The 27,772-nt window shown below is 47.1% G+C and overlaps 5 protein-coding genes and 2 non-coding genes across 9 annotated transcripts; 3 read left to right on the top strand and 4 right to left on the bottom strand.

The window, feature by feature from the left end:
- The first annotated feature begins 202 nt into the window (after positions 1 to 202).
- lipt2 (lipoyl(octanoyl) transferase 2) lies at positions 203 to 1,924 on the top strand. Of its 3 annotated transcripts, none has more exons than XM_040183642.2 (4): positions 203 to 331; positions 705 to 1,030; positions 1,112 to 1,238; positions 1,466 to 1,924. In XM_040183642.2, the coding sequence occupies exons 2-4, from the start codon at positions 722 to 724 to the stop codon at positions 1,687 to 1,689; spliced, it is 660 nt and encodes a 219-aa protein (XP_040039576.2). In that variant the 5' UTR covers positions 203 to 331; positions 705 to 721; the 3' UTR covers positions 1,690 to 1,924. The 3 variants fall into 3 exon arrangements, with proteins under 3 accessions (XP_040039576.2, XP_040039584.2, XP_077961391.1); XM_040183650.2 differs by having other exon boundaries at positions 206 to 363; XM_078105265.1 differs by having other exon boundaries at positions 227 to 363; positions 1,112 to 1,306.
- A 2,314-nt stretch (positions 1,925 to 4,238) lies between these two features.
- Positions 4,239 to 5,219, bottom strand: LOC120823472 (olfactory receptor 11A1-like). Its single transcript, XM_040183464.2, has one exon. It carries the CDS (start codon positions 5,200 to 5,202, stop codon positions 4,264 to 4,266), a length of 939 nt encoding a protein of 312 aa, XP_040039398.2. The 5' UTR covers positions 5,203 to 5,219; the 3' UTR covers positions 4,239 to 4,263.
- A 5,902-nt stretch (positions 5,220 to 11,121) lies between these two features.
- On the top strand, positions 11,122 to 11,193 carry trnag-ucc (transfer RNA glycine (anticodon UCC)). The gene has a single exon. It is a non-coding gene; the product is annotated as a tRNA-Gly (tRNA).
- Positions 11,194 to 11,608: 415 nt separating this feature from the next.
- Positions 11,609 to 12,858, top strand: polr2d (RNA polymerase II subunit D). Its single transcript, XM_040183680.2, has 4 exons — positions 11,609 to 12,031; positions 12,210 to 12,390; positions 12,467 to 12,562; positions 12,645 to 12,858. Exons 1-4 carry the CDS (start codon positions 11,953 to 11,955, stop codon positions 12,721 to 12,723), a joined length of 435 nt encoding a protein of 144 aa, XP_040039614.2. The 5' UTR covers positions 11,609 to 11,952; the 3' UTR covers positions 12,724 to 12,858.
- Positions 12,859 to 13,588: 730 nt separating this feature from the next.
- On the bottom strand, positions 13,589 to 15,313 carry LOC120823570 (dual specificity protein phosphatase 14). The gene is made up of 3 exons (XM_040183665.2): positions 15,002 to 15,313; positions 14,127 to 14,440; positions 13,589 to 13,858 (listed from the first exon to the last, which is right to left on the bottom strand). The coding sequence occupies exons 2-3, from the start codon at positions 14,435 to 14,437 to the stop codon at positions 13,636 to 13,638; spliced, it is 534 nt and encodes a 177-aa protein (XP_040039599.2). The 5' UTR covers positions 14,438 to 14,440; positions 15,002 to 15,313; the 3' UTR covers positions 13,589 to 13,635.
- On the bottom strand, positions 14,785 to 14,867 carry trnal-cag (transfer RNA leucine (anticodon CAG)). The gene has a single exon. It is a non-coding gene; the product is annotated as a tRNA-Leu (tRNA).
- A 1,003-nt stretch (positions 15,314 to 16,316) lies between the features above and the next one.
- Positions 16,317 to 26,956, bottom strand: abcf3 (ATP-binding cassette, sub-family F (GCN20), member 3). Its single transcript, XM_040183391.2, has 21 exons — positions 26,823 to 26,956; positions 26,048 to 26,195; positions 25,840 to 25,916; positions 24,767 to 24,822; positions 24,584 to 24,681; positions 23,327 to 23,449; positions 22,960 to 23,226; positions 22,206 to 22,286; positions 22,057 to 22,116; positions 21,156 to 21,212; positions 21,035 to 21,057; positions 20,767 to 20,822; positions 20,468 to 20,668; positions 19,303 to 19,379; positions 19,123 to 19,167; positions 18,911 to 19,043; positions 18,639 to 18,727; positions 18,308 to 18,399; positions 18,094 to 18,226; positions 17,930 to 18,017; positions 16,317 to 16,769 (listed from the first exon to the last, which is right to left on the bottom strand). The coding sequence occupies exons 1-21, from the start codon at positions 26,893 to 26,895 to the stop codon at positions 16,611 to 16,613; spliced, it is 2,136 nt and encodes a 711-aa protein (XP_040039325.2). The 5' UTR covers positions 26,896 to 26,956; the 3' UTR covers positions 16,317 to 16,610.
- Between the last annotated feature and the right edge of the window lie 816 nt (positions 26,957 to 27,772).

Here is a 27,772-nt window from a genome sequence, read left to right as displayed (position 1 = left end):
TTTAGTCTTTAGAAGAAAAACAAACTTTTGATCGCAAATTAATGAATTTCAAAATGTGAGATGAATTAGTTATTTTTGGTTCATCTACTGCCCTAAAAAGAAGCATTCTTTCTGGGAAGGAAAGCACCGCGTGACTGATCCGCTGCCTGCGTTCTCACTCCGGGGCAGCAGGGCGGTGATGCGCCTTCCGCTGGAGGCCGCCGTCAAAAGAAGGAGGAGAAGAAGAAGAAGAGGAGGAAGAAGACGAAGAAGAAGAAGAAGAATGGCGGCGAGAAGCGCGACCAGCCGCTGCAGGACGGCTCGGGACAAATAAAGGGTCAAATAAAGCCGAGTAAAGAGATGTATTTATTATCGAAATATGAGGTATTTTTATGTAATAATTATTAAAGTATTAAATACTTTTTCGAGGTAAAAGTCCCTTAAAGTTACCACGAGAACAAGTGGATTTAATGCACTAGTTTATATTATGGCACATTTATCAGCTAAACTATATTTGTTAATTGTACATATGATACGTTATAGAGTTTACTTGTTCATTAAGAACCCAGGTTATAGTACAGTGTGCTTTTAATAGCTGAATGAACCTATTTAATGTACAGAAAATAGGTTCTTTATGATTTAGCTGAATGTCTTTAGCCCTAAGGTTGGACCTCCAGCTGGAGACCTCCTCAGGACCATGAACACCTGTTTCTCTGTGTCCTAAGAGCACTTCCTGTCCCATATGGGGGGCGGCAGGCCGGCGGTGGAGGTGGTGCGTCTGGGCCTGGTCTCCTACCGGGAGGCTCTGCGGCTGCAGCAGGTCTACGTAGACCGCCACCGGTCCGGTCCGTCACACGCTCTGCTGCTGTGTCAGCATCCTCCGGTCTACACCACCGGGATCCGCCACAAACCGTACCCTCCCCCCCTGCTGGACGGCCTCCGGCGGCTGGGGGCCGAGGTGCACAACGCCAACCGAGGCGGACTCATCACCTTCCACGGGCCAGGTCAGCTGGTCTGTTACCCGGTCCTCCACCTGGGAAGCTTCAAGAAGGTGAGGGGCTCCGGGTTTGATGAAGCGTCGGCGTGTTACAGCGCGTGAGCGTGCGTCTCACTGCGGTCTGCCCCCCCTCAGAGCGTCCGCTGGTACGTGTCCCAGCTGGAGCAGACCACCGTCGCGGCGTGCGGCCGGCTGGGCGTGGCGGCGTCCTCGTCTCCTCTCACCGGCGTCTGGGTCGGAGAGAACAAGATCTGTGCCATTGGTAGCATCCGTAATATAACGTCTTTGTGTGGTTTGATTCCTTCGCTCGTCTCTGTAGTACTTCATGAGGTGAGAGGAGGCCTCTGAGGTACCTGTGGTTTCATTCTGTACATGTACGGATTCATCCCTAACAAACGGAGTCAGAGTAACATTCTTTGTTTGAATGAGCTCAGGTAGAAGATTGAAGCTGCTGTCATCAAGTGTCAGACTCTCTTCCCGTCTCGGTAGGAATCCACTGCGGTCGCTACGTCACCTCTCACGGCTTGGCGCTGAACTGCAACACCGACATGTCGTGGTTCAGCCACATTGTGCCCTGCGGCATTGTGGGTAAAGGAGTGACGTCTCTGAGTGCCGAGCTGCGGAGAGATGTCGGCGTGGAGGAGGCCATCCCCCACCTGTTGGAGGCCTTCAGGGACCAGTTCCACTGCCAGCTGATGGAATCCAGAGACTAGATGTTCTGCTGAGACACGGGGCATCCTTCCTGAGAACATTTACAGACTGCCCTTTAATATCTGTAATTGTTTGATTTAATATACAGATGTAACGTTGTCCTTTTACCCATTGATTAGACTTTGTACCTAAACACATAAAGACATTGTGTTATGAGGCTTTGTGTCCATAATGGGTTTACATGAAGCTCTGCTGCCCTTCGTTAACAGAAATATATAAATCAATGTGTACATCAAAGTGTCAGAAAGATATGTGACGTCTTGTCTTCAAATTATAATATATTTTATGTTAATGTTTATGTTGAGAAAACTTTTGTGTTAAAGCTGCATTCTGTGTAGTGACCAGCAGGGGGCGACTCCTCTGCTCCCATAGACGTCTATGAGGAAATGACTCTACTTCTCTGTAGTGACCAGCAGGGGGCGACTCCTCTGCTCCCATAGACGTCTATGAGGAAATGACTCTACTTCTCTGTAGTGACCAGCAGGGGGCGACTCCTCTGCTCCCATAGACGTCTATGAGGAAATGACTCTACTTCTCTGTAGTGACCAGCAGGGGGCGACTCCTCTGCTCCCATAGACGTCTATGAGGAAATGACTCTACTTCTCTGTAGTGACCAGCAGGGGGCAACTCCTCTGCTCCCATAGACGTCTATGAAGAAATGACTCTACTTCTCTGTAGTGACCAGCAGGGGGCGACTCCTCTGCTCCCATAGACGTCTATGAGGAAATGACTCTACTTCTCTGTAGTGACCAGCAGGGGGCGACTCCTCTGCTCCCATAGACGTCTATGAGGAAATGACTCTACTTCTCTGTAGTGACCAGCAGGGGGCGACTCCTCTGCTCCCATAGACGTCTATGAGGAAATGACTCTACTTCTCTGTAGTGACCAGCAGGGGGCGACTCCTCTGCTCCCATAGACGTCTATGAGGAAATGACTCTACTTCTCTGTAGTGACCAGCAGGGGGCGACTCCTCTGCTCCCATAGACGTCTATGAGGAAATGACTCTACTTCTCTGTAGTGACCAGCAGGGGGCGACTCCTCTGCTCCCATAGACGTCTATGAGGAAATTACTCTACTTCTCTCTTGATTTATTCCCTCAGTAAACATGAGTTTATGTCTCAGTCTCTAGTTTCAAGTCTACTCGTGATGACAAAATGTATTCATTTGAGGCTTCAAAGGAACGGGGATGTCACGTCACGTGCTATCTGGCCAAGTCACAAGTAAAAAACAATCATAGCTTCTCATTCAAATGTTATGTGCCGAATACAAGTGACCTTTAAAGAAATAAAGCGGAGGCTGCTGGGATTCCCCTCGCGCCACAGCGCCCCCGTGTGGCCTCGGTGGAGCCGTGTGACGTTGAAGGCCCGACCCGGAGAGTGGGAGAGTTGAGCTACGTTAGCCGTTTAACAGAGGACATGTCTGTGAGGTTCAGGAGCCGCGGAGAGTAGCTGCTGTGCGGGACCACGATGGGGGACGATAACGGAGCAGACGGGGACATGGACGCCAACACGAGGTTCCACAGCACCGGCCACCCGCAGCTGGACCAGGCGCTCCACCGGTGGTTGAGCTGGGACAAGGTGGGCAGGTTTTCCCCGTCAGGCGGGTGGACTTATCTATATGTCTATATACATATCTATATCTATATATACATATGTCTATATAGATATAGATATGTATATATACATATGTATATAGACATATATATATATATGTCTATATACATATATATATATATGTATAAGTTTTGAGAATATGGGTGAAGGTTTCAAGAAATGTGTCTTGGCAATTGTGAAATACTGTAAACGCATAATTTGTTGCAGCATCATAAGAAACCCTGACGGTTATATATTAATATCACATCATCACTGAGGATACATGTTACTGTAAGTGATGCTGACTCCTCGGGACTCGGATCCCGGCCTCTAAAAGAACAGAAGTAAAACCATCACATCTCTCATCAAAATATTAAAATCAGGAGGTTTTAAAAATGTCCTGAGAGGTGAAAAATAGTCATTTTACATTTATGTTTTATTAATTAAATTGTGTCACCTGATTCAGTGGTTGAATGTCAGAGTAAATAATAACAGGTGTTCTTTAAATGATTGTTTGTGGTCTTCAGAGTAATCAATAGTAATCTGGTTAAAAGATGAGGTGATATAACATCATGTTTAATGATTTATGATGATGAACATTTGCTTCATGTAGGATAATAAAAAGATAAAACCACTGAAGTGAACCTTTATTGTTCTCTGTTGTTTCTCCCCCACATGGAACATGCTGTGGACACGCTGACGGACAGAAAATACAACGATGCAGTTTGAAGTTCTAACGTTGCGGCTCGTGTACTTTTCTCAGTTTCAGCTAAACTTCCCTTGAGGAGAAGAAAGAGGTGAAACCCTTTGGATGTTCTTTGCATCCAGCTCGTGTTCCTGTGGCAGTTAAATGAACTTATTTTACACCAGAACATTAAACAAACAACAGCTACATTTAAATAGTGAAAGGACTCTTATTTGTCTTTAACACTCAGAGATTAAAGTTAAACGCTGATCAGTCACAACCTGCCTGCGACGGTGAATCTAACCAACATGCGTCTCCCCGAGCAGCAGGCGCCGACACGCGAGGCGCATCCGGGACACGTTCAGGCCGTACAGCAGCGGCGTGAAGAGAGGCTGACAGGTCAGGAAGTACAACGACAGCACAATAGCCCCCGCGGGGGGCACGGCGCGGCCCTCAAACCTGCTCAGCAGCACCTGGAAGCAGCAGCCGAAGCAGAAGTTGAGCAGGGAAGCGAGGTGAGGAGAGCAGGTGCCGACGGCTTTCTGTCGGGTCTGTTTGCAACCAGAGAAACAAACCTTCAGGATCCTCATGTAGGAGAAGAGGATGAGAACAAGCGGGAGGATGAGGGAGACGACGGTGTACAGGAGCCCGTAGATGTTGTTCACTCTGGTGTCAGAACACGCCAGTTTCACAACTGCGTAGTTTCCACAGTAAACTCTGTCTATGACGCTGTCACACAGCCTCAGAGGGGCACTCAGTGAGATCAGGACCAGGATCGCAAGGACGGGCAATAACCAGGTAAGGGCAATCAGCACGGAGACCTTCTGAGGGGTCATACGCGCCTGATAGTGCAGAGGATAACAGATAGCAAGATATCTGTCATAGGACATGACGGATAAGTTCAAGAACTCTACACACACGTAGGAATAGATACAGAAGATCTGCAGGAAGCAAAGCGGAGCAGAAACAGTGTGAGTGTCCGAGAGGATCTGAACCAGAAGGAATGGAAACAAGCCTGTACTACCAAACAGCTCATTTACAAACAGGCTGCAGAGGAAAAGGTACATAGGTTCATGTAAGCTTCTGTTCATGCAGATAACCACAATGAGCAGCACATTGGAACAAACTATTAACACATATAAAGACAGGATGATGAAAAAGTAGAAATATCGGAGAACACCAGTGTCAAAGTAGGCACTTAATGTGAAATATGAAACCTGCGTGGAGTTCGTCATCATCAAGCACTCGAGCTCTGTCACAGTTATTAGAGGCTTTGTGTGCAGATAAAAGAAATCAACCATTATTCAATAAGCAAACAGAGAATTAGAAGCATCGTGCACTTAATACTGGAGGAGAGACGTGGCTGAACACATTGAGCCCGTTGAGCCTCTTCGCCTCTCTTAACCTCCTCAGGAGGGTAAACGCCCCCAACTCATCGTCACACGACCTGCTGCCTCGTTCATGACTAATGAGTCAACGTTTCACTTCTGCACCAACACAGAAGAAAACGGGTTACTGATTTCAATTGTATGTGGATATTAATAAATAATGAATAAATAAGAGCACTTGTGTTCAAGACTTTGATTGACAACAAAACAAATGTGAACTGTTGCAATATGTTTGTATTTGTCTCTTGTGAGAAGCACAGCTGGATGTAAGTTGTTACGTGTTGCTGCTATTTGTCATTTCAGGAGCAGGTGGCAGCTCTCTCTTGGTTGGTGTAAGTGAGATCATTGTGCGTTGCTTCAACTAGCAGCCGAGTGGGTACAGACAGTTCAACCATCCTGACCCCTCCCGCACCATCACTCCTGTATAGGATGTAGATCCTTCATCTCCTCGCAGAAGGAGGCCACCTGTCTGAGTTACTTCCTTTCTCTTGATGTCTCGGACCCTCGGCACAAACCTTTTTTGGTTTGGCGAGGCCGAGTGAGGTGAAGTCTGAGTGTGTAACCACAAAGGCTCTGCTACAAAGGGGAAGCAAAGTGCCATCTGATGCACGCTGAACAACAACGTACAGCAGCAGAGAGAAAAAACAGAACATTTAACAACTCCGGTTCCACCAAACCCAAAGGTCCTCTTCTCAACAAATCAACTCCTCAACCGCTCAATTCATGTGGTTCTTCAAAGCAAAAAATGAGATCATCAACAACTAACTACTCCCCCCCTCCCAAACCACCGTGACCTCCACGGCATCCACATGCGGATCTCCTCACTGGATACGCACCAACTGGAAACCCACATGGACTCAAACTGTTTAGAGTTTAGATCGTATACCCTAACTACAGGCACAATCAAAGAGGAACATTTCAGCTTTACTTTAAAAGAGCTGACCGAATCTGCCCCCCGGACTGAAAGTGGAACCTGGTTCCACCAAAGAGGAGCTTGATAACTGAAGGCTCTGGCCCCCAGCCTACTTTTTAAAACCATAGGAACAACAAGTAACCAGCACAGAGCGCAGCTGCCTTGTAGGGCAATAAGGTGTTACAAGCTCTTTAATATACGACGGTGCCTCACCAGCAAGTGCCTTGTAGGTGAGGAGAAGTACCTTAAAATCTATTCTTGATTTAACAGGGAGCCAGTGCAGAGAAGTTAATACAGGAGTGATGTGATCCCTTTTCTTAGTTCTTGTTAGACATATACTGCATACAGAACAGAACTCTGCATCCCGACCCCTGAGTATCTGGGCCGAGTCCAATCGCCAAAGACCACTAATTCCTGTTACCTACTGTATGTAATAAAAGGGTTGATCTTGCAGAACAAGTCTCTCCTGATTGAATTACAGTAGCCCAGTCTAGAAGTAACAAACGCATGAACTAGTTTTTCTGCATCACTTTGAGACAGGAAGTTCCTGGTATTCTATATATTATGTAGATGAAAATAGGCAGTCCTTGAAGTCTTCTTTATATGCGAGTTGAAGGTCATATCCCGGTCCAAGAGAACTCCAAGATTCTTGACAATGCTGCTGGGTACCAGAGCAACTCCATCAAGAGAAACTGTGACTGCTGACCTTGAAGGCGCTCCGGGCCTATCAGGATAACTTCGGTTTTTAGCATGAGGAAGTTGCAGCTCATCCATGTTTTGATGTCATTCAAGACATTCTTGAAATCTAACAAGCTGGTCCGTCTCTTCTGGTTTGATCAGTTGAGTATCGTCTGCATAACAATGGAAGTTTACGCAGTGTTTCCTGATAAGATCGCCCAAAGGAAGCATGTAGAGGGTAAATAAAATCGGTCCAATTAAATGTTCTAGTCTCTGCAACAGGATACAATGGTCTATGGTATCAAATGCGGCACTGAGGTCCAGCAAGACAAGAACAGAGATGAGTCCTTGGTCCGATGCAAGTAGAAGATCATTCGTACTTTTCACCAGTGCTGTTTCTGTACTGTACTCGAAATCCTGACTGGAAATCCTCCAACAAAGCATTGTTTTGTAGAAAGTCACATAATTGATTTGCGACGGATTTGTCAGGGATCATCGAGGACAAAACCTGTTTGTGCCCCTTCCATCTGCAGGAGGCTGAGGTCCATCAGGACTAAGACCTCCCGCCACACCAACAGCAGTCGGGCTCATCAACAGAGCCGGACCCCCACTGACTGACTCTGACATCCCACCGGTCACTCCCCTTCACACTGCACATGTCACTTTACTGTCATTTATCACTTGTCACTTTGTCACTTGTTCACAGTGCCCTTTATGCTTAATATTCTTTAACTTTTTTAATATTTTAAATTTTTAACTCTAACTTTATTCCCTTGTTTTATACCAACCCATAGCCTTATTCTACTAACCCATTGCATTAGCATTTTATTTTTTTACTTGTGCACTGCTGTCTTGTTGTCTATTGTCACACTGTCTACTGTCACCACCAACCGTCAAGACAAATTCATTGTATGTTTGACATATTTTGGCAATAAATGTCCTGATTCCTGATTCCTGAGGTCTGTAGGTATCCAACACGTGGAGCAAGAGTAGGTTTCTTAAGAAGAGGTGAATTCAGTAATCAGATTAAATCGTTTAAAAGCTTTTTATTTCCTTATTTCATATTAGAGTATTCTTTTTATTTCTTTACGTCTCCATCAATAACACAAAGTTCATATTCTCACTTTGTTGTCTTGAGATCTTGTGGCCAAACAGTAGCACGTCCCTCCCATGACGCAGGGCGCGGTTGCTAATTGGCTCATTAGTGAAGCCGCTCGGAGCCTTCAGTGTCCGCAGAATCCTCCGGGGTTTGTTCTGGTGTTGGTGGAGCTCCTCCAGGACTCACTACTGTCCAACAATACTGTAAACATGGCATACTCCATCATCATGTCCACCACAACGAGGACAATATGCAGAGCTGTGACCTTCAGATGACCTCTGACGGTAATGTGTACAACGTTAGGTAAGGTTGGCCAGTAAGCTGTGCGTTGTGTTTAAATCACCATTGTCCCCGCTCGCATTAAGGGGCCTCGGGCAGCACAAAGAAGCACAGGTCGCATTAAGGGGCCTCAGGCAGCACAAAGAAGCACAGGTAGCATTAAGGGGCCTCGGGCAGCACAAAGAAGCACAGGTCGCATTAAGGGGCCTCAGGCAGCACAAAGAAGCACAGGTAGCATTAAGGGGCCTCGGGCAGCACAAAGAAGCACAGGTCGCATTAAGGGGCCTCGGGCAGCACAAAGAAGCACAGGTAGCATTACGGGGCTACAAAGTAGTCAGCTTTCCGCTCTTTTCTGCATCACAAACAAAGAAGTCAACAGTTTATTTGAGGTGCTATGCTCATCTCAATGAATCAGAGTTAATGTAATATCATTTGTTTAAGATGTAATAAAATCAACCGGTTTGAAATGGCTGGACCAGATCTTTGGAGATGTAGTGGGCTTTGAGTTGTGCAGCGACATTGCGTTGCGGTTTGGAGGGCTACCTGCTTGTTAGCCTGACAACCTTCTGGACCAGAGAATGGAGGTCAACCTGGCTAGCAGAGACCAACCCAGGTCTGCTAACCGGACGGAAGCATCACGGCAGGGTGAACGGTGGGCTCGTGCTGGCAGCCGGGTATGAGAAGACCGGCCGCTGTGGAGCAAACCGGGCAGCATTGAAGACTCTTCTAAGCTAAGTGGTACGGTGTTCAAAAGTTATTCCCTGGTAACCAGAGAACTGAGAGCTAAAAACTGCTAAAAGCTTAAAAAATACGAGACTACAACATGAAGGCTGCCCTCCACCGTCACCTTAGATTCGAGAACAGTGGACACTGTACTCACAAATACAACAATCCGCTGTCTGTCCCTTAGCAAACAATTTTCTTTCTCTCATCATTTCTTGTCGGAAAAATTCCAAAGTGAGTGGACAGAAGGTCTGTGACCTTTTGAACTGGGACGTGGTTTCCTGTGATCAGGACAGTATCCCAGGAAGTCATTTTACAAGGAGTGACGTTTTAATAATGGCCGTATCGGGCTATGAAAGCGGGAATGTGAGACTCCGTAAAGAACGTAGTTAGCGGACCAATCACAGCCTTGTGAATATGTGAAGTCTACTACCACCTAGGCTACATCTCACCCCATCATGGCCTACATATTTCAAGATAGGTAGTAGGCAGTAGGCTAACTGGGAGAGACTATCCTGTGGTATGAGTTTGCTATAACAACAGGAGCACGCATACATGCAACTAAAACCATGTGGACGCATTTAAACATATAAAAGCTTCCCCAGCAGTGTTACTAACAAGTACCTGAACTCGCACATACATCTTTGAGTTTGTAGTCCCGAAATGCATACTACAAAAATCTAACCTTAGTTTAAGCGAATACGAGCTCATTTTAGCTAACGTTAGCTAGCATGTGAAACAAGGCTAATCAGTAAATCAGCACATAGGAGAATGTAAAGCCGCACATCTGGCTGATATAAACATGTAAACATGGCACCGACGGCGGCTGCCACGGTGCGCTTCGCTTTTTGTTGTTTAGGGCTCCATCATCACCCAGGACCTCAAGTGGGAGCTGAGCATCAGCTCCATCACCAAGAAGGCTCAGCAGAGGTTGTTCTTCCTGAGGCAGCTGAAGAAATCCAACCTGCCAAAGAGATGATGGTCCACTTCTACACGGCCATCATGGAGTCCATCCTCTGCTCCTCCATCACCGTCTGGTACGCTGCAGCCACAGCCAAGGACAAGGGCAGGCTGCAGCGTGTCCTCCGCTCTGCAGAGAGGCTGATCGGCTGCAATCTGCCGTCCCTGCAGGACTTGTTCGCTTCCAGGATGATAATCAAAAGTTCTTTTCATGGTCTTAGTTGGGGGTTCGCTGTCTAGTCTTGATTTAAGAGTTAGGTAAGGGGGAAGCAGGATGTGCCGAGCAGGCAGACACGAGTCTGACAGGATGGGGAGTCAGTTTCTGTCCTGGCTGAGGAATGTAAGGTCTGCGGGTCAACTAGCAGATTTACCAGCCTAAGGGGGGTTAGAGACACACCAACACTATTCAACATACACACTGTGTTCGCTGATGTTTACGTTAAGTCAGGAGTCTGGATATTGGATGTGACCGGATCTTAGATGCGGGAGGTGGAAGGTCCTCCTCTACGCCAGTTTAGGGCCAATAGAAATCTTTCCTTCTCTGTCTTTCAAGGGTTATAAAACATGATGTTCTTGCTGATGTTAGTTGTTCTTCCGGCCTGTGTGCTGCCTGAACTGCTCCTGCCTTTGCAAACGCAGCGCTGATACTTGACCTGTGATCTGACAAATAAATCTCCCAGAACGAGAGAAGTCGTTCGGCTGAATTTTTGATAACCCCGACCAGGCTCCAAATCTTGAACACGTATTCTTACAAGGACCCTGAAGCAGCTAAAAAGATGGTAGCCGACCCCTCCCACCCCGGACAAAACCTGTTTGTGCCCCTTCCGTCTGGCAGGAGGCTGAGGTCCATCAGGACTAAGACCTCCCGCCACACCAACAGTTTCTTCCCGTCGGCAGTCGGGCTCATCAACAGAGCCGGTTCCCCACTGACTGACTCCCCCCATCATTCTGCACATGTCACTTTCACTTGTCACTTTCTGTTCGCTGGTGCACTTCATTTTTTATTTTTAAACATTTTTAACTTTAACTTTTATTCCGTTATTTTTAAACTAACCCATTTTACTAACCTATAGTAAATGTTTTTGTATACTGAATGGTTATCTAGATTTCAACATCAGCGTTGGTGGTATAGTGGTGAGCATAGCTGCCTTCCAAGCAGTTGACCCGGGTTCGATTCCCGGCCAACGCAGTCTTTTTCATTTTACTTTGGTTAGATATTCTGTTATGTTTATTTCAAAAACATCCTTCACTTTTAAGAATAAAACATAACGCTAAATATATTCAGTCAAACAACAAAGACAGCATGAAAAGTAGAGCACTGTAAAATAATGAATAGCAATATCATATACGATATATATATATATATGTATATATGTGTGTGTATATATATATGTATATATGTGTGTGTATGTATATATATATATATATATATATGTATATATATATATACATATATATATATATATATGTATATATATATATATACATATATATATATATATACATATATATATATATATATATGTATATATATATATATATACATATATATATACATATATATATATATATATAAATATCAGAACCAATACAAAGAAAATATAAAGAAAACAAAAATGTCGGACCGGGGTCCCGCCAGAATGCACTGTGGACTGCTGCTTTTACTTTGAAGGAAGGCAACCATTAAGCGGAAGTGATAGTTGTCACAGCCGGAAGTGTTTGCCTTTGTTTTCCCGTAGCCGCAGTCTGTAAGCTGAACGCTGTTCCGTGATTCAACTGATCCGCAGAGTCCCCCCGATCCCCGTCGGAGATCTCCGACAGTCCGTTTAACGCCTCTGGTAGCGGCTGCCGGCGCTCCTCTCCGCCGCTGTTTGTCCCCTCAGATGACGCTCACAGTTAGCTGTTAGCTGTTAGCCGCTAGCTGGTAGCTGTTGTGTCGTCGTGTGTCATGGCGGCGGGAGGAAGCGCTGCTTCTGCTCATGTTGGAGACGTCGAAGAAGACGCGTCGCAGCTGCTGTTTCCTAAAGGTCTCTGACATATGCATCTATAAATATGTATACTTAATGTACACGTGTCTGTATGTACGTGTATATATTTGTATTAGCTAATATAAAGGTATGTCAAATGCCCGACTAGAGTAGTTGTACAGTACAGTGGCATTAATACTTCCAATGTAACTCGTGCTGCCCTCTGATTGCCCCCCAGAGTTCGAGAGCTCAGAGACCCTGCTGAACTCAGAGGTCCACATGCTGCTGGAACACCGGAAGCAGCAGAACGAGAGCGCCGAGGACGAGCAGGAGCTCTCCGAGGTCTTCATGAAGACGCTCAACTACACGGCCCGGTTCAGCCGCTTCAAGAACCGGGAGACCATCACCGCCGTGCGCAGGTGAGCCCTGCACTGCTATCTACGGTTTTGATGTGGTTCTGACTGGGTTCTGATCACCCCCACCTCTCCGTTTCAGTCTTCTGCTGCAGAAGAAGCTACACAAGTTTGAGTTGGCCAGTTTGGCCAATCTGTGTCCGGAAGCAGCCGAAGAGGCAAAAGCCCTGATCCCCAGGTGAGTCCGATCCGATTGGGACCGGAACCAGATCTGAACTGGGGAAAATACCAACAACCCCTTTCCTCCCCTGTGTTTTCAGTGTGGAGGGTCGCTTTGAAGACGAGGAGCTGCAGCAGATCCTGGACGACATCCAGACCAAAAGGAGCTTCCAGTACTGAGACCAGCAACCCCTCTTTATATTACCCAGAGTCCTTCACTGACCAGACAGACTGATCATCTTATCTAATGACGTCACACATGTCATTGTCTTTCTGATGTCGCAATAAACTTCATTTGTCTTTTTTTATTTTTTACTCTGCTGCCATAGTGTGTTTGTTCTAAAGGGTCCTTCTGGTTCTGGATCCAGTTTTAGTGGTTCATCAGTACACACACAGTCTGCAGAGGACCACCAGGGTGTCCCTAAACGACAGTGGTTTGAAAACGTTGGCTAAATGTGGGACATTGTTGGCACTTCAAACACGTCCAATGATGGAGAGATGAGAGCAAAGTGAACGAGGACGACAGGAAGAGTCGTAGTTCAACGTGTTCCACCTGCAAGTGTCTAAATTCTGTTCATTTATAAGATTTAGTCTGAGAAAAACAAACTTCTAATAGTCATCAATCTCGATCAGGGAGGAGATCGCGCGCCATTGATTAAAAAACAAATGACGTCACGTCTGCGTCGTCTTAACGCGGATGATGACCCAAACTATTGGCAATGCTAATTAGCGTTCCTCGCTTACTAACGGACGCGTTTAATGTCATTCCAAAGCGACCCGGGCTGGATGTGAGGCACGTGGCTTTGTTGTTTAAATGTGAAATGTTTTTTCACAAATAAAGTTGCCTTTTTTTTGCCTTGCTGATCTTTAAGTGATGCTGATTGTGGCGCCCCCCTGTGGACTAAAGCGGTCTGTCGCTTCTCACCAGAGTCCCTTCAGAAAACCTTTCCTGGTCCTGGTTCTGCTTCCAGACCAATTAGTTTCTCATCGTAACATTAACATCAATGTCTTCAGTAGGAACTAGTGAGCCACAGAGCGGAATTGATGACGCTGAGCCAAGAGCTTTAATAATAAAGAACCGATATGCTCCTCTCAGATGTTGATGCAGTATTCTGGTTGTGAGTTTGAGTCCTCAGAGTCCTGCAGCGCCTCAGGCAGGACCCCGCTGGGTGTCCTCGTCATCCTCACCGTGTTCCTGCCGAGCAACTTCTTCTCGTAGTCCATTAGCTGCCTCCAGAACCCGCCGTTGGGTCGGATGAAGGGACGCTGGTCTAGAACCAGCTCGTGAGCCCTCCGGAGGTTAAGACCTTCAAACCTGCAGAGCAGAGCCCCAGTAAGGTGTGCTGTGACATCACAGTCAGTATCTAACATTACATTACCGGTCATTTAGCTGACGCTTTTATCCGAAGCGACTTACATTGCATTTTAACCCATGGTTAAAGCGGTTAAACCCCCAACCCCTAATTGCTCCATGGTTAGAACCCATGGAGCAATTAGGGGTTGGGTGTCCTGCTCAGGGACACTTTGACTATGAAGTACACATGGTAGATACTAAAGTATACTGAGGTGTACTCAGTATCTACCTCATCAGGTAGGCCATGATCAGAGTCGGCGAACGGCTCCGGCCGGCGCTGCAGTGGACCAGAGTCCCTCCCGTCTGGTTCTGATGAATCCGTTGGGCGACCAGGTCAAAGTAGCGGCTGAGAGGTTCGTCGGGTCGATCCTGGATCAGTACCTGTAGGATCCCCATGCCCTCCCGCTCAGGGTAGGGGACGTCCTCCAGACCACTGGCGTTGACGATGAGCAAGATGTTCCTGCTGGTCAGAACACTGAGCTTCAGAGCCGAGTCCAAACCACTGAGGAACAAACCGGGCCGCACCTCGGAGACCGCCATGACCTGCAGGACACATCTCACTTAGACCAGCGATCCATCACCAGCACCGTCCCTTATATGATGACGCAATGAGGACTAAATGATCCAATCATAGTCATAAATATATTTTCACCAACCTAAAACCTAAACCAAAGATTCACAGGTTATCAACATATTTTTTGTATTAATGTTATTATCATCACTATTGTTATTATACAACGCTGTCGTATCTGCTATCTGGCTCTGCAGAGGGGAACTGGCTGCAATCTGCCGTCCCTTCAGGACTTGTTTGCCTGCAGGACTCTGAGGGGGGCAGAAAGAAACCTTATATAATGTTCTTGGTTTTATAAAAAGGCTCAAAAAGTTTATGTCAGAAGTGGGATTCGAACCCACGCCTCCAGGGGAGACTGCGACCTGAACGCAGCGCCTTAGACCGCTCGGCCATCCTGACACGATGCTACACGGCGCAGAGACAATGATCATATACACGCGCTTATTACCACGCGCCAATAAACCCTTTAAAACCACTTTAGTTTTACTGTTTCTACTTTTATTGTTTAGACGGATATTGATCATCAAACATACGTGTTTATTAAAAGCGGCTCCCGCGAGTTGTTCCGGAGACGTTGACGCAAGACTTCCTTCAGAAAAGGGTCATTTAAAGGTTCGGCTCCTGACCGAACCTTCTGGAGGTCTCGGCTTCCGGGTCACGTGATAAGAGCTTTCGGGGTCGTCACAGTGGATTTAAATAGCAATCAATGCAGCTCACGCGCTTAGTGCCGAATATCTGATGTCAAGAGAAAAGCTGATCGACGAGTCTGATTGGACCTTAAGTAAAGATATAGATCAGATTGATTCTTTATGTTTGATAAGTATGGCGCCAAATCCAGGTTTGCTAGTTGCAAGTTTTGTTCATTTGAAAAACAAGTTTTGTTGTTGAACGTTGAAAAATACAGTGTATTGAAAATAGAAATAAGTGGCCGAAAAATATTCTCGGGATGAGTATAGTTTTGACTCAGCTCTATATTTTTTTGAATAAAATATATTTTCTTCAATCTTCACTTTATATATTTTTGATAATCACTGTATTATAATTTTCGGTTGCATATTTGGCATGTTAAGATTAAAATCTTATATTTTCAGATTCTAAACGTTTATTTTCACTTTCAAATCGTTTTTTCGCATTCCGATCGGTTTTTTTCTCATTGACTTTTGACCCTGATGTGGCGTAGGGGGCGGGGCATGTACCGGGGGGGGGGCGTGTAATCGTGGCGAATGTTAAAAAATGCTTTGGAAGACAGCAGACGTCACTTTCACCTGTTTAACCAGATTTGGATCGTAAACAACAAGTAGAGTTTCCGGCCTGGAATTTTGATTTTTCAGAATAAAACCCATAACGAATTCGTGTTGCAGCTTTTTTCGACAAGAGCGTGAAATAAAATAATTATAACAATAATAACTTCTAAAAGTCTGTCTTTATGTAAACCAGTGACTGTTCTGCTCCCTGCTGTACACTACATAAATATGCAGAACCAGAACTCAAAAGCTGTTATGCCGAAGGTCCAATCTCCAGCCAAACCCAGGCCCAATCAGACCCAAGTAACCAGACCTGCTACGGTGTGCCCCCCTCAGAACGGGACCCTGGAGTTAATCCAGGTCCTGCTGTGAGACCCCTTCAAACTGGGACGCCTCGGGTAATTCTGGTCCTGCTGGGTCCGTGTCCTGGGGGATGCAGATGGAGGGCAAGGCGGTACCAGCTACAGATCAACACACCAAGTAGAATAAGGAAATCCAGCAGAAGTGAAAAGGCGCATCTTGATTTATGGCTCACTCGAGTAATGAAGACATGTTAAGATTATCAGATTGTCACCGTTAAAAGAGCCACAAAAGCAAGCAAACAAATGATCGGATGGTTTTATTAAGTTTGAGTCTCTGAGTGGAAATATAGCTATGGATCCTTTAAAATTGATTTAAAAAAAGCAGGTTTAACTCAATATACTGTTAAATAAACTCCAAATGTGTGGTGATGGCTCCTTCTCCAGGGTTCACTGTGACCTCACAGGGTAAACCGGAACGACCAATCAGCTGGCAACAGATCATCATCATCAGTTCAGAGACGTCCTCCAGTCTGCTCCGACAGCTCATTGGCTGTTGTGTTGTTTGCGGGCGTGGTCTGTCTGTGGTGGGCGTGGCCTCACAGGTAACCCTCCTTTCTGAACTGCTCGTGCAGGATGTCTCGATACTCGTCGAAGCCGCCGTCGATGCGTCCCACTTTCCCGTGTTCACACACCCAGAGCTCCTTACACACCAAGCGGATAAGACGCTCGTCATGGGACACCAGCACCACGCCGCCCTGGACAAATCACATCCACCAGGGTGAGACACTCAAGCAGAATAAAGAAAGCCAGTAGTGAAAAGCGCAGCTCGACTTAGTGTGATCTTAATGGGTTGCACGTTTGCCGAGCCGGGATGAGGAGGAGGCTACTGACAGTGTGGATGAGTTCACAGAGGCTTCTGTGAGGACAGCTGTGTACCATCATGCACCAGGGTGAGTTACAACCACAAACCTGCTTCACAGCGGGACTCAGAACACTACGCCTGCAGAAGGACCAGGCCGTTAGGAGCGGGGACAAAGACTTGTACACAGAGTCAAAACAAGTTCAGCAAGACGGTGAGACGCTAAACGACTCTGAGAAACTCCAACAACAGTTCTCAGCAAGTGACTCTGCTTCGGTCTGGAGACAAACACCTCACCAACTACAAGCCAGACCTCCATGAATGACCTCCGCCTGCAGACGAGCTGAACGAGTCCTGCTGCAGATTTGATAGTCAATGTCTATCGAGTGCACGTTCACGCTTAAGTAGACCACGGTGTCCATCACACATCTACTGATGCACAGATGGAGAAGACGCGCGCAGCATATTTTTAACCCGCTGAGCAGCAACTAATTATGGAAACTTCTGAGGAGGTGAAGCCTCTAATATGCAAAAAGGGAAAAACGCAGCTGTAATTAAACAGAGAAAAGCCTGTTAGACAATCGCTGACCGACGGAATGACGAAGGGTCTAAAAATATCTACTTACAGGAAAGTTGTAGACGGTTTTAATATGCTTGTTTTATGTGCTAATGAGCCTACCATGTAAAGCGCTATATAAATAAAATGTATTATTATGTTACAAGTAATGCATGTTACAAGTAATGCATGTTAATGGAAATAAATCTGTTAGCCTGGTCTGGAGCAGGCTAGCTGCAAAGAATACATCGCCATGGTTACTGGGCTTAATCAAAGCTAAATTCATCCAGGATAACGAGAATATCCCGACTTAATCCTTATCCTGGTTTCGTGCAGGAGCCCTCAGGATGCAGCTGTGAGCAAAACATCAACAGAGAGTCAATGGTTCACAAAATAGTCCAAAAAGACAAAAGAGGTCACACAGGACTTTTAGCGACTCTGGAGACGATACTTTGCTTCTCGTCTTTATGTCATCGTGATGTTCGACGTCTCACACTTACTCTGAACTTGTTGAGCGCTTTGGCCAGAGCCTCGATGGTCTCCATGTCCAGGTGATTGGTCGGCTCATCTAGGATGTAGAAGTTTGGACTGAAGGAAAGAGGCAACAGCGTCGTCATCATGGTGGTCATCACCACTAGCAGCTACAGGCTGAGCGTTCGGTTACCATGGCATGGTCATCTGCGCGAAGGCCACCCGGCTCTTCTGCCCTCCTGACAGACTGGCCACCGGCCTGGTGGAGAGCTCCCCGGTGATCCCGTACCCGCCCAGCTGGTGCCGGTACTCCTCCTCCGTCCGACCTGAGAAACAAAGACAATCGGCCAATCACAACGCTGCGTGGTCGCTCCTCGGCGTTGTGTGGGTGTGGTTGTCGTGGTTACCAGGGAACCGGTTGAGCAGCAGCTCCACAGAACAGACGTTGAGGTCCAGTTGGTCCACATGATGCTGACTGAAGTATCCGATCTTCAGGTTCCTGAAAGGAACCAGAACCACCAGAACAAACGTCAACAGCTCGTTGAAGCTTTTACTCACTTTTTCGGGATGTGTTAGTGGAAAAGGAACACGTGTAGACAGTAACCTAAACACTAATCGTTACTGAAAAGAACCAACAAACAAGTAATATGTTCTCCAACCTGAGTAAAGGTTCCCTGAACCAAACTATAAACTTTCGTTCCCTGGTTCGTAGTGAAGGCAGCTGGTCCGTGGTCTTACCTGTGAGACTGTCTGACTCCGCCTACCGGCGTCAACTCGCCCATCAGCAGTTTGAGGACGGTTGTTTTACCGGCGCCGTTTTCACCGACCTGCCGGTAAAATAAAGAGTCATTGTGTCCATGTCAGAACATCCGTGTTATCTGGACCAAACGCAAGAGACGCACAGAGCTCTGAACAGTGAGCACAGAGTAAAGCCACTGAGCTCTTCCTCCTACTCAGATCAATGAAGTTTAGAAATGGTGTCACGTGACACAGCTGCTGGTGACACGTACGATGCAGATGCGAGACTCGAGGTCAGCGGACACGTTGAGGCCGGAGAAGAGCGGGCGGTCGGGAGAGTAGTAGAACTCCACTTCATCCAGCTGCAGGATGGGAGGAGACAACTTCTCAAAGTTATCCGGAAACCTGGCGGAAGAAACACATGGTGACGGACCAGAACCAGAGACCCTCGGTGCCTGGACCCTCCAGAAGTTCACCTGCTCACCTTAACGTCACCTCGGTCTCTTTTTCAAGGGGCTTCAGCTCAGGTCTGCAGAGGAAACCACGTGTTCAGGTAGGATTCACAGTGTGTACAAGTACCTGGAAGAGTACTAGTACTCGCAGCGGACAGACTACCCCCCCACAGGAAGCGGTTGACAGGCGTCCAGCAGGTGTGAATACTCACAGCCTCTCCAGCAGCTTCAGCTTGCTCTGCACCTGAGCTGCTCGATTAGCGTTGTACCGGAATCTGTCGATAAACACCTGGAACACAAGCACATTGCATTCTGGGAAAAACACACCAAACCTCATGAATGTATTAGACAAATACGCCGCTGGTAGTACCTGTACATATTACCTGTACTGCAGTAGTAGTGAAAATCAGGAACTTTGTCTCAAAGTGATGCAGAAAAATGACTTAATACGTTTGTTACTTCTGGACTGGATTTCTGGTGAGGAACCGTCGTATCTCAAGAGCTTGTAACATCTTATTGTCCTACAAGGCAGCTGCGCTCCATAGATGCTGGTTACTTGTTGTTCCTATGGTTTTAAAAAGTAGGCTGGGGACCAGAGCCTTCAGTTATCAAGCTCCTCTTTGGTGGAACCAGGTTCCACTTTCAGTCCGGGGGGCAGATTCGTTCAGCTCTTTTAAAGTAAAACGTAAAACGTTCCTCTTTGATTGTGCCTATAGTTAGGGCTGGCTCAGGTTAGACGGACCAGCCCTTAGTTAAGCTGCTATAGGCTTAGACTGCCGGGGGACTTCTTAGGACACACCGAGCTCCTCTCTCACGCTCTCGTTCTACCATAATTCACGTTTTATTAATGAACATCACTAATTCAGCTTCTTCCCCGGAGCTTGTTGTGCTTTCTCGCCTCGCAGGTCTCCGTAGATATTAATATATAGTAATATTAATCATATTACTATTACTGTCATCATAAACCAACATTGCCCTTTCCTAAAATCTTCCCCATGGCTTCTGTGGATGGTGGTTCTATGTGATGGTGGTTCTATGTGATGGTGGTTCTATCTGATGGTGGTTCTATCTGATGGTGGTGGTCCTGCAGTGGTCCTGCTTACTACTCGCAATGATTTGAATCATCTCTGTCATATGAACTGAATGTGTTCATCTTCTACATTGTTCATTGTGTCCACATGGCGTCATTGTAGTCCGTCCATCAGGAGACGGATCCTCTGACTCTCACTGAGGTTTCTCCCCCGTTTGTCCCCATGATGGAGCCGATGTGAAGGTTCCAGGACAGAAGATGTCGTACGTGTTCAGACTGTAAATCCCTCTGAGGCACATTTGTAATTTGCAATTTTGGGCTTTACAAAACAAAGTGAATTGAAGTACCTGTATATGCTGCCTGTACTGCAGCTGGGCCTCGTACTCTCTCTGCTGGTTCTTCAGTCGGTCTTCTTTGGTCTTGATGAAGTTTTCGTAGTCGCCACGGTAACTGTCTAGCCTCTGGGAGTGCAGGTGGATTATGTCCGTTACCACGGCATTCAGGAAGTTTCTGTCGTGGGATACGACCAAGATGGTGGACTGCCACGTCTGTGGGAGGAGACGTTCATCCACATTTAGCACGTGGCTAAGCATTCCCACTGCTTTCAATGGGGAACGCTAACATTAAAGTAGCTGCTGGAGCAGACCTGCAGGTAGTTCTCCAACCACAGAATGGCTCTGACATCCAACATGTTGGTGGGCTCTGAAACACACACGCAGTACATTGGACTACTACCAACAATACTACCATTTGTACTCATTAAACGACTATACAGGTCATACAAATACATACCACTACCCGAGTACTTGTACTCCCATCACTACCTGTCCTTCTGCTAGTACTCCCATTGCTACTATTAGCAGTACTCCTACCAAAGACTACAGTGTGAATGTCAACAGGAGGATCGGACTCACCATCCAGCAGCAGGAGGTCCGGCCTGATGAGGACGAACATGGACAATAGATGGTGAGTAAGGATGAATGAACACACACAGACACACACACACACACACACACCCACACACACACACCTTACCGGCCAAACAGAGCTCTGGCCAAAGCCAGCCGCATCCTCCATCCTCCAGAGAACTCCCTGCAGACAGACCCTCACGTTACCGCGGCAACACTCAGAACAGCAGGGCGGACGAGGGAGCGACAGTAGAAGTACTACATGTAGTAGTACACGTAGTAGTACACGTAGTAGTACGTAGGCCGGTCGCAACATGCAATAAAATGACATATCGCACACGCTCTGAAATCGCGTGCAATAATCTTTGGTGCTGCGATATTCATTTTACATCTAAATGAACATCAACATTTAAGTTGATCCTCTGTCCCTTTTCCTTGTGGAAAGGGGGGCGGGGCTTATGCAGCACGCCACAGAGCGAGAGAGAAGCAGTGAACCCAACTAAGCTAACTAAGCGAACATCTCACCCAAACAACAACCGTCCGCCCGTCTTTAACCTGAACTACTGTCGCTTCCTCCGGACTGCTCGTTGGCCTCTTCGGGCGGGAGGACGCCGTCCCCAGACCGCCGCCCTGCGTTCCTCCCGGCCCGGCCGATTGTTAGCGGCACCGAGCCGCTCCGTCTCTCCCTGCAGCCGCGAAGCGCGTCGCCCTTCCCGATGCTTCGCCCGATGCTTCGCCCGATGCTTCGCCCGCTCCGTGTCCCGTGCACTTATTAGTTTTTTTGTTTGAATTCCGCTTCTAATGTCTAACTATTCTGACAAATAAAACGTTGTTCTTTGAAATAGCGTACTTTATTACTATGCTATTATATTGTCATTAAGTTATCAGAGGCATAAAATGGTCTGAAAATTGCAATAATATCGCACATCGCAATAGATGTTGGTGCAATAATCGCACAACAACAATGTGACATTGTGACAGCCCAAGTAGCACATGACGTCTGTACTGCAGCATTAGAAGTAGCTCACTTGGTAGTCTGCTGTTGCATTTTGGGGGAGAATCCGAGACCGGCCAGGATGATGGAGGCTCTGATTGGATGAGAGAGACGTCAGTTGGAAACACATTGGCATGACATTGGCATGCCATGGCATGGCTTAGCATGGCTTAGCATAGCTACCGGGCTGGAGCTTTGTCGGCCTCGATCTCCTCCAGCTTTGCATAGATCTCCGTCAGTCTGATGCTCTCCAGCCCATCGGCGCTGAAACAAACAGAAGCCAAGACAAACCCTCGCTTAGCCCAACATGCTGCTGAGGAGGAAACAACAACTCTTCAACGATGAATAAAGTACAGTCATAAGCTTTGACAATGTTTTTCTCTCTAATTATACAAATACATATATATACAGCAGGGCTGTCAAAACGTGTTCATCTATGGGATTATTGTGAACGAGATTAATGCAATATGTGTGCTGCAGTCAGTGAGATGCAGAGAGCGAGACGTGAAGATGGAGAACGTTTTGCATTGGAAGCAAAACGTGACAGAAGATCTGAGCAGAAGAATTCCTCCACGTGTCAAACAGAAGGGGGACGAGTGCAAACGGACCACTTTAGGACTGATAGCGCCCAACATGTTTCTAGCTGCTATGCTAAGCTACTTCCATCTCAACATCTAGTCCTGCTAAATGTGGGGACAACACGTCAAAGGGTGGAGAGTTGAGAGCAAAGTGCACGAGGACACATGTTCCACCTCCAAGATGACGCTTTCTAAAGTGATTACTCGTTAGTGTAGAAGATTTAGTCTTTAGAGAAAAGCAAACTTTAATTATGTTTTGTTTTTTATATCTATTGACAGCCCTAATTTATGTATTTATATATATAAATAACTGCGACAGGACTAAAGATTCTGTGATGTAATGTTTATATATCTCTTACGTGCCGGTGGCGATGCGAGCATTGAGCGTCTTCTCCTCGCTCAGCAGCCCTTCTCTCAGCACGTCGCTCATCAGGACGCTCTGCAGCGCCGGCGTCTCGTCGCCCGCCACTTCCTGCTCCACGTGCAGGATGGAGATGTGGGGGGGGACCCGGAGGCTGCGACTGGCCAGCATCTTCAGCAGCGTTGTCTTCCCAAGACCGTTACGACCAATCAGACCGTAGCGCCGGCCTGTGGACAGAGATAGCTCCGCCCCCTGAAGCAAACACCTGGGGGGTAGGGTCATCATAAACTCATTATGTACCGACTTGAATCAGAGAGGTGTGTTTGATCTCAGGTCAATCGCATACGCAACATTAATGAACTCACCTTTCTCCAAAGGACACATCAAAGTTCTCAATGCGGATATCGTAGCCGCGGTTCTTCCCTGATTGGTCGACTCGGTTGTCCTTCTTACTGCTGGCCTGACTGGCCGACGCCTCCTCCAGCACTCTGAGAGAGACAACACAGGCAAGTTCAGGCGACTAGTAGAGTACAGGCGACTAGTTGAGTACAGGCGGGTTCAGGCGACTAGTTGAGTACAGGTGACTAGTTGAGTACAGGCGGGTTCAGGTGAGTAGTTGAGTACAGGCGACTAGTTGAGTACAGGCGGGTTCAGGCGACTAGTTGAGTACAGGTGACTAGTTGAGTACAGGCGGGTTCAGGTGAGTAGTTGAGTACAGGCGACTAGTTGAGTACAGGCGGGTTCAGGCGACTAGTTGAGTACAGGCGGGTTCAGGCGACTAGTTGAGTACAGGCGGGTTCAGGTGACTAGTTGAGTACAGGTGACTAGTTGAGTACAGGCGGGTTCAGGTGACTAGTTGAGTACAGGTGACTAGTTGAGTACAGGCGGGTTCAGGTGACTAGTTGAGTGCAGGCGGGTTCAGGTGACTAGTTGAGTGCAGGCGGGTTCAGGTGAGTAGTTGAGTACAGGCGAGTAGTTGAGTACAGGCGGGTTCAGGATACTAGTTGAGTACAGGTGACTAGTTGAGTACAGGCGGGTTCAGGTGACTAGTTGAGTACAGGCGGGTTCAGGCGAGTAGTTGAGTACAGGTGACTAGTTGAGTACAGGCGGGTTCAGGCGAGTAGTTGAGTACAGGTGACTAGTTGAGTACAGGCGGGTTCAGGCGAGTAGTTGAGTACAGGTGACTAGTTGAGTACAGGCGGGTTCAGGTGACTAGTTGAGTACAGGCGACTAGTTGAGTACAGGCGACTAGTTGAGTACAGGCGGGTTCAGGCGACTAGTTGAGTACAGGCGGGTTCAGGCGAGTAGTTGAGTACAGGTGACTAGTTGAGTACAGGCGGGTTCAGGCGACTAGTTGAGTACAGGCGGGTTCAGGCGACTAGTTGAGTACAGGTGACTAGTTGAGTACAGGCGGGTTCAGGTGAGTAGTTGAGTACAGGTGAGTAGTTGAGTACAGGTGACTAGTTGAGTACAGGCGGGTTCAGGCGAGTAGTTGAGTACAGGCGGTTTCAGGCGAGTAGTTGAGTACAGGCGGGTTCAGGTGACTAGTTGAGTACAGGCGGGTTCAGGTGACTAGTTGAGTACAGGCGAGTAGTTGAGTACAGGCGAGTTCAGGTACTCACAGTGGAGCAGCAGGCTTCAGGCCGTCCTTCTCGTTGCGGCGATCATGTTTAGCTTTCAGCTTGGCCTCGGCCTTTTCCAGTTTCTTAGCGTCCACCGTCTGAAGAGAGACAGGATATGATGCGTTTAATGACAGTTACATGTTTACATCCACCAATCAGCTGCTTGTCACGAGGGGGACTCACTGTGTTCTGACCACGTTTCATCATCCAGATTCCTTGAACGTCTTCTGCTGCACAAACTGACGCAAATATTTTACAGTTTACATGAAATGTTGTTAAAAGTTTAAAATGAGCCGAGTGAGTTTATGTATTATTATTATTAGGGGTGTAACGATTCATTTTAACAACGATTCGAGATTCATGGTTGCCGATTCGATTCATGGACAATTTAGAACGATTCGATTCAGTGACTTGAAATTGATTCAGTAACTTTACTGCACAGTGCAGGCAAAGTTTCTGAGATCCCTGTTGTTTCCTTTAAGGAAATCCGGTTTAAATGAATTATGGATATTATAAACAAGCAAACGACAATTGATGGCAAATGTATTAACCTTTTATTGTGCAACCATTTTCAATGTAAACATGACACAATAATTAAACAATGTTTGGATCAATTCACAGACACCTCATCGTAGGGCCGCACGTCTTTACAGATGAACTTGTTACTGTGATGAGTTTGGTGCTGGAGGCCTGAGGCGTCTGCAGAGCTGAGTTACCTGCTGCTGCTGCTGCAGCGGTGACGCTGCTAGAGGTCCTGACTGTCGCCGTTGTTTAATCCCACGGCGCCTTAGTAGACGGCCGGAAAGATTCCTTGTGTTTCCGTGGTTTTTTATTTGTCTTCTACATATTCTACAAACAGCGAGCGACTTATTTAGAACACCTCCGTGTTTGCAAAAGCCCAAATGTTTCCACTGGATCGATACGTTGGTTTGTAAATGTCTCGCTCGCAGTCGTCTCCTCCACGCCGTGTGTAGTTGTTCAGAGTTTCGCGCGGCTGCCGCTGCGTACTGATGACGTCACAGACAGGCAGACTGAATCCAGTAACGTTTAACGTGTCCAAAGTGCACATCCATACCGTTTGTGCTTAAATCCAATGTGCAGCTTCCAAGTAACGATACAAATCGATTATGTACCATTTCAATCGATTTGTAATCGATTTGCGGAGCACAGATCGATTCAGTTGGATCGCAGGAATATAAATCGATTAATCGTTTCAGTGGATGAATCGTTACACCCCTAATAATTATGTTTCTCACCGTTTTCTGCAGATATCTGAGAGAGCTGAACTGGAGCGTCCAGCAACACCTGCCTCTGAGTGCCATGATGGTTGTTCCTGTTCAACGCACACAATGGGGTTACTCCCCATGACAAGACACGGTCATCTCCATGACAACCCAGTGGGAATGTGCATTAACCTAGAAATGTGAGATTACAGACAAAAACGCAACGTTCTCACTGACTTACAGTTTCAGAGTGTTGAACATCTGGAAACAGATTTCTCTGACGTCGTCTTCGTTTTTACTGTCAGCAGAGACCTCCTGTAGGACTCCTCCCACGGCCTCGTACACCTCGTCCCCATCCTCAAAGTCTCCTCCACAGCTGTCCAACACTCCTGAAACACAAACAGGACACATTCACACCGGCAGAAACCTCCTACCACACCTGAACCCACTGTGCAGTACTTCTTAAAATACTTTCTAAAATAGTGATGTACTAAATGACTGACTGACTGACTGACGCAATACTTACTATAATACTAGTACTACTACCCATATTACTGTTGTAATACTTCCTAAATAATGCTGTAATAACTTCTGTAACATTCTCGTAGCACTTCCTACGACACTAGTGTACTTCACCTGTACTAGCGAAGTAATACTCCCTGCAACAGTTTTGTCCTATGATCCTCATGTACTCTTTCCTACAATATGGCCGTAATGCCTCATATAAAACCGTTTTTTCTCGTGTAGTACTGCTGATAAAACTGGAATATAAAGGTATCACCCCGGTGTGTGTTCGGGGGTTCGATACACTCAAATTAGGCCGGTTTCAGGTCCAGGAACCCGGAATGAGCCACGCCGTGCTACCCGGTGTCCCGGTTAGCATTAGCCACGCTAGCTCCTTAGCTTTGTAGCTGCGAGCTAGCGCTAGCCGAATAACAGGCTGGTTAACGGCTCCGCTGGACCGGCACACCACGGCTCTGTCCCCGTAGACAGCAGCTCTGTCCCCCGATACTTGCCCGTGATGTAGTTGAAAACCTCCGTGTCTATCTCTGGAAACTCGCTCTTCAGGATGTCCACGTACGTCGCCATGATACCCGGCCTTGGACAGACTGTCGCGGACGCGCATGCGTCTATATGCGACAGCGCCGGGCATTCTGGGGGATGAAGTTGTCGTGTCAGTTGCAATGACTTAAGGTGCTAAAAGATTAGGCAAAATCAGGAGAATATTGCTGTTTTGTTCCGATTTCATAATAATAATAATATAGTATTATATTATATTATAATTATTATATTATATTATAATAATATTATATCATTAGAATTAGAATTAGACAAAAACCCCGTAAGGCAGCCGGTCCGGACTCCGTCTCCCCTCACACCCTGAAGCATTGTGCTGACCAGCTGTCTCCAGTGTTCACTGACATCTTCAACACCTCCCTGGAGACCTGCCACGTACCAGCCTGCTTCAAGGCCTCCACCATCACCCCTGTTCCCAAGAAGCTCAGGATCACAGGACTCAATGACTACAGGCCCGTCGCCCTGACCTCTGTAGTCATGGAGTCTTTTGAACGGCTAGTCCTGACCCACCTGAAGTCCCTCACCGACCCCCTCCTGGACCCCCTGCAGTTCGCCTACAGAGCCAACAGGTCTGTGGACGATGCTGTCAACATGGCCCTCCACTACATCCTCCAGCATCTGGACTCCCCAGGAACCTACGCCAGGATCCTGTTTGTGGACTTCAGCTCTGCCTTCAACACCATCATCCCGTCTCTGCTGCAGGACAAACTCTCCCAGCTGCACCGCCCGACTCCACCTGCAAGTGGATCACAGACTTCCTGTCTGACAGGAAGCAGCACGTGAAGCTGGGGAAACATGTCTCAGCCTCTCGGACCATCAGCACCTGTTCCCCCCAAGGCTGCGTTCTTTCCCCTCTGCTCTTCTCAGGAATCAGGAATCAGGAAACATT

Source organism: Gasterosteus aculeatus, chromosome 1, assembly GCF_964276395.1.
Source record: "Gasterosteus aculeatus chromosome 1, fGasAcu3.hap1.1, whole genome shotgun sequence".
In the NCBI taxonomy this organism is placed as follows: domain Eukaryota; kingdom Metazoa; phylum Chordata; class Actinopteri; order Perciformes; family Gasterosteidae; genus Gasterosteus; species Gasterosteus aculeatus.
This window is presented reverse-complemented; position numbering and strand designations above follow the sequence as displayed.

Bases quoted from the DNA above. Each gene is read 5' to 3' on its own strand.
- lipt2 (XM_040183642.2), top strand. From the start codon at position 722: ATGGGGGGCGGCAGGCCGGCGGTGGAGGTGGTGCGTCTGGGCCTGGTC. The intron at 1,031-1,111 runs GTGAGGGGCTCC...GCCCCCCCTCAG, and splicing joins ACCTGGGAAGCTTCAAGAAG to AGCGTCCGCTGGTACGTGTC. The intron at 1,239-1,465 runs GTAGCATCCGTA...CCGTCTCGGTAG, and splicing joins GAACAAGATCTGTGCCATTG to GAATCCACTGCGGTCGCTAC.
- LOC120823472 (XM_040183464.2), bottom strand. From the start codon at position 5,202: ATGATGACGAACTCCACGCAGGTTTCATATTTCACATTAAGTGCCTAC.
- polr2d (XM_040183680.2), top strand. From the start codon at position 11,953: ATGGCGGCGGGAGGAAGCGCTGCTTCTGCTCATGTTGGAGACGTCGAA. The intron at 12,032-12,209 runs GTCTCTGACATA...ATTGCCCCCCAG, and splicing joins GCAGCTGCTGTTTCCTAAAG to AGTTCGAGAGCTCAGAGACC. The intron at 12,391-12,466 runs GTGAGCCCTGCA...TCTCCGTTTCAG, and splicing joins ACCATCACCGCCGTGCGCAG to TCTTCTGCTGCAGAAGAAGC.
- LOC120823570 (XM_040183665.2), bottom strand. From the start codon at position 14,437: ATGGCGGTCTCCGAGGTGCGGCCCGGTTTGTTCCTCAGTGGTTTGGAC. The intron at 13,859-14,126 runs GTAGATACTGAG...TCTGCTCTGCAG, and splicing joins ATCATGGCCTACCTGATGAG to GTTTGAAGGTCTTAACCTCC.
- abcf3 (XM_040183391.2), bottom strand. From the start codon at position 26,895: ATGGCGACGTACGTGGACATCCTGAAGAGCGAGTTTCCAGAGATAGAC. The intron at 22,117-22,205 runs GTAGCTATGCTA...TCATCCAATCAG, and splicing joins GCCGACAAAGCTCCAGCCCG to AGCCTCCATCATCCTGGCCG. The intron at 18,400-18,638 runs GTAAGACCACGG...GGTTCCTTTCAG, and splicing joins GGAGTCAGACAGTCTCACAG to GAACCTGAAGATCGGATACT.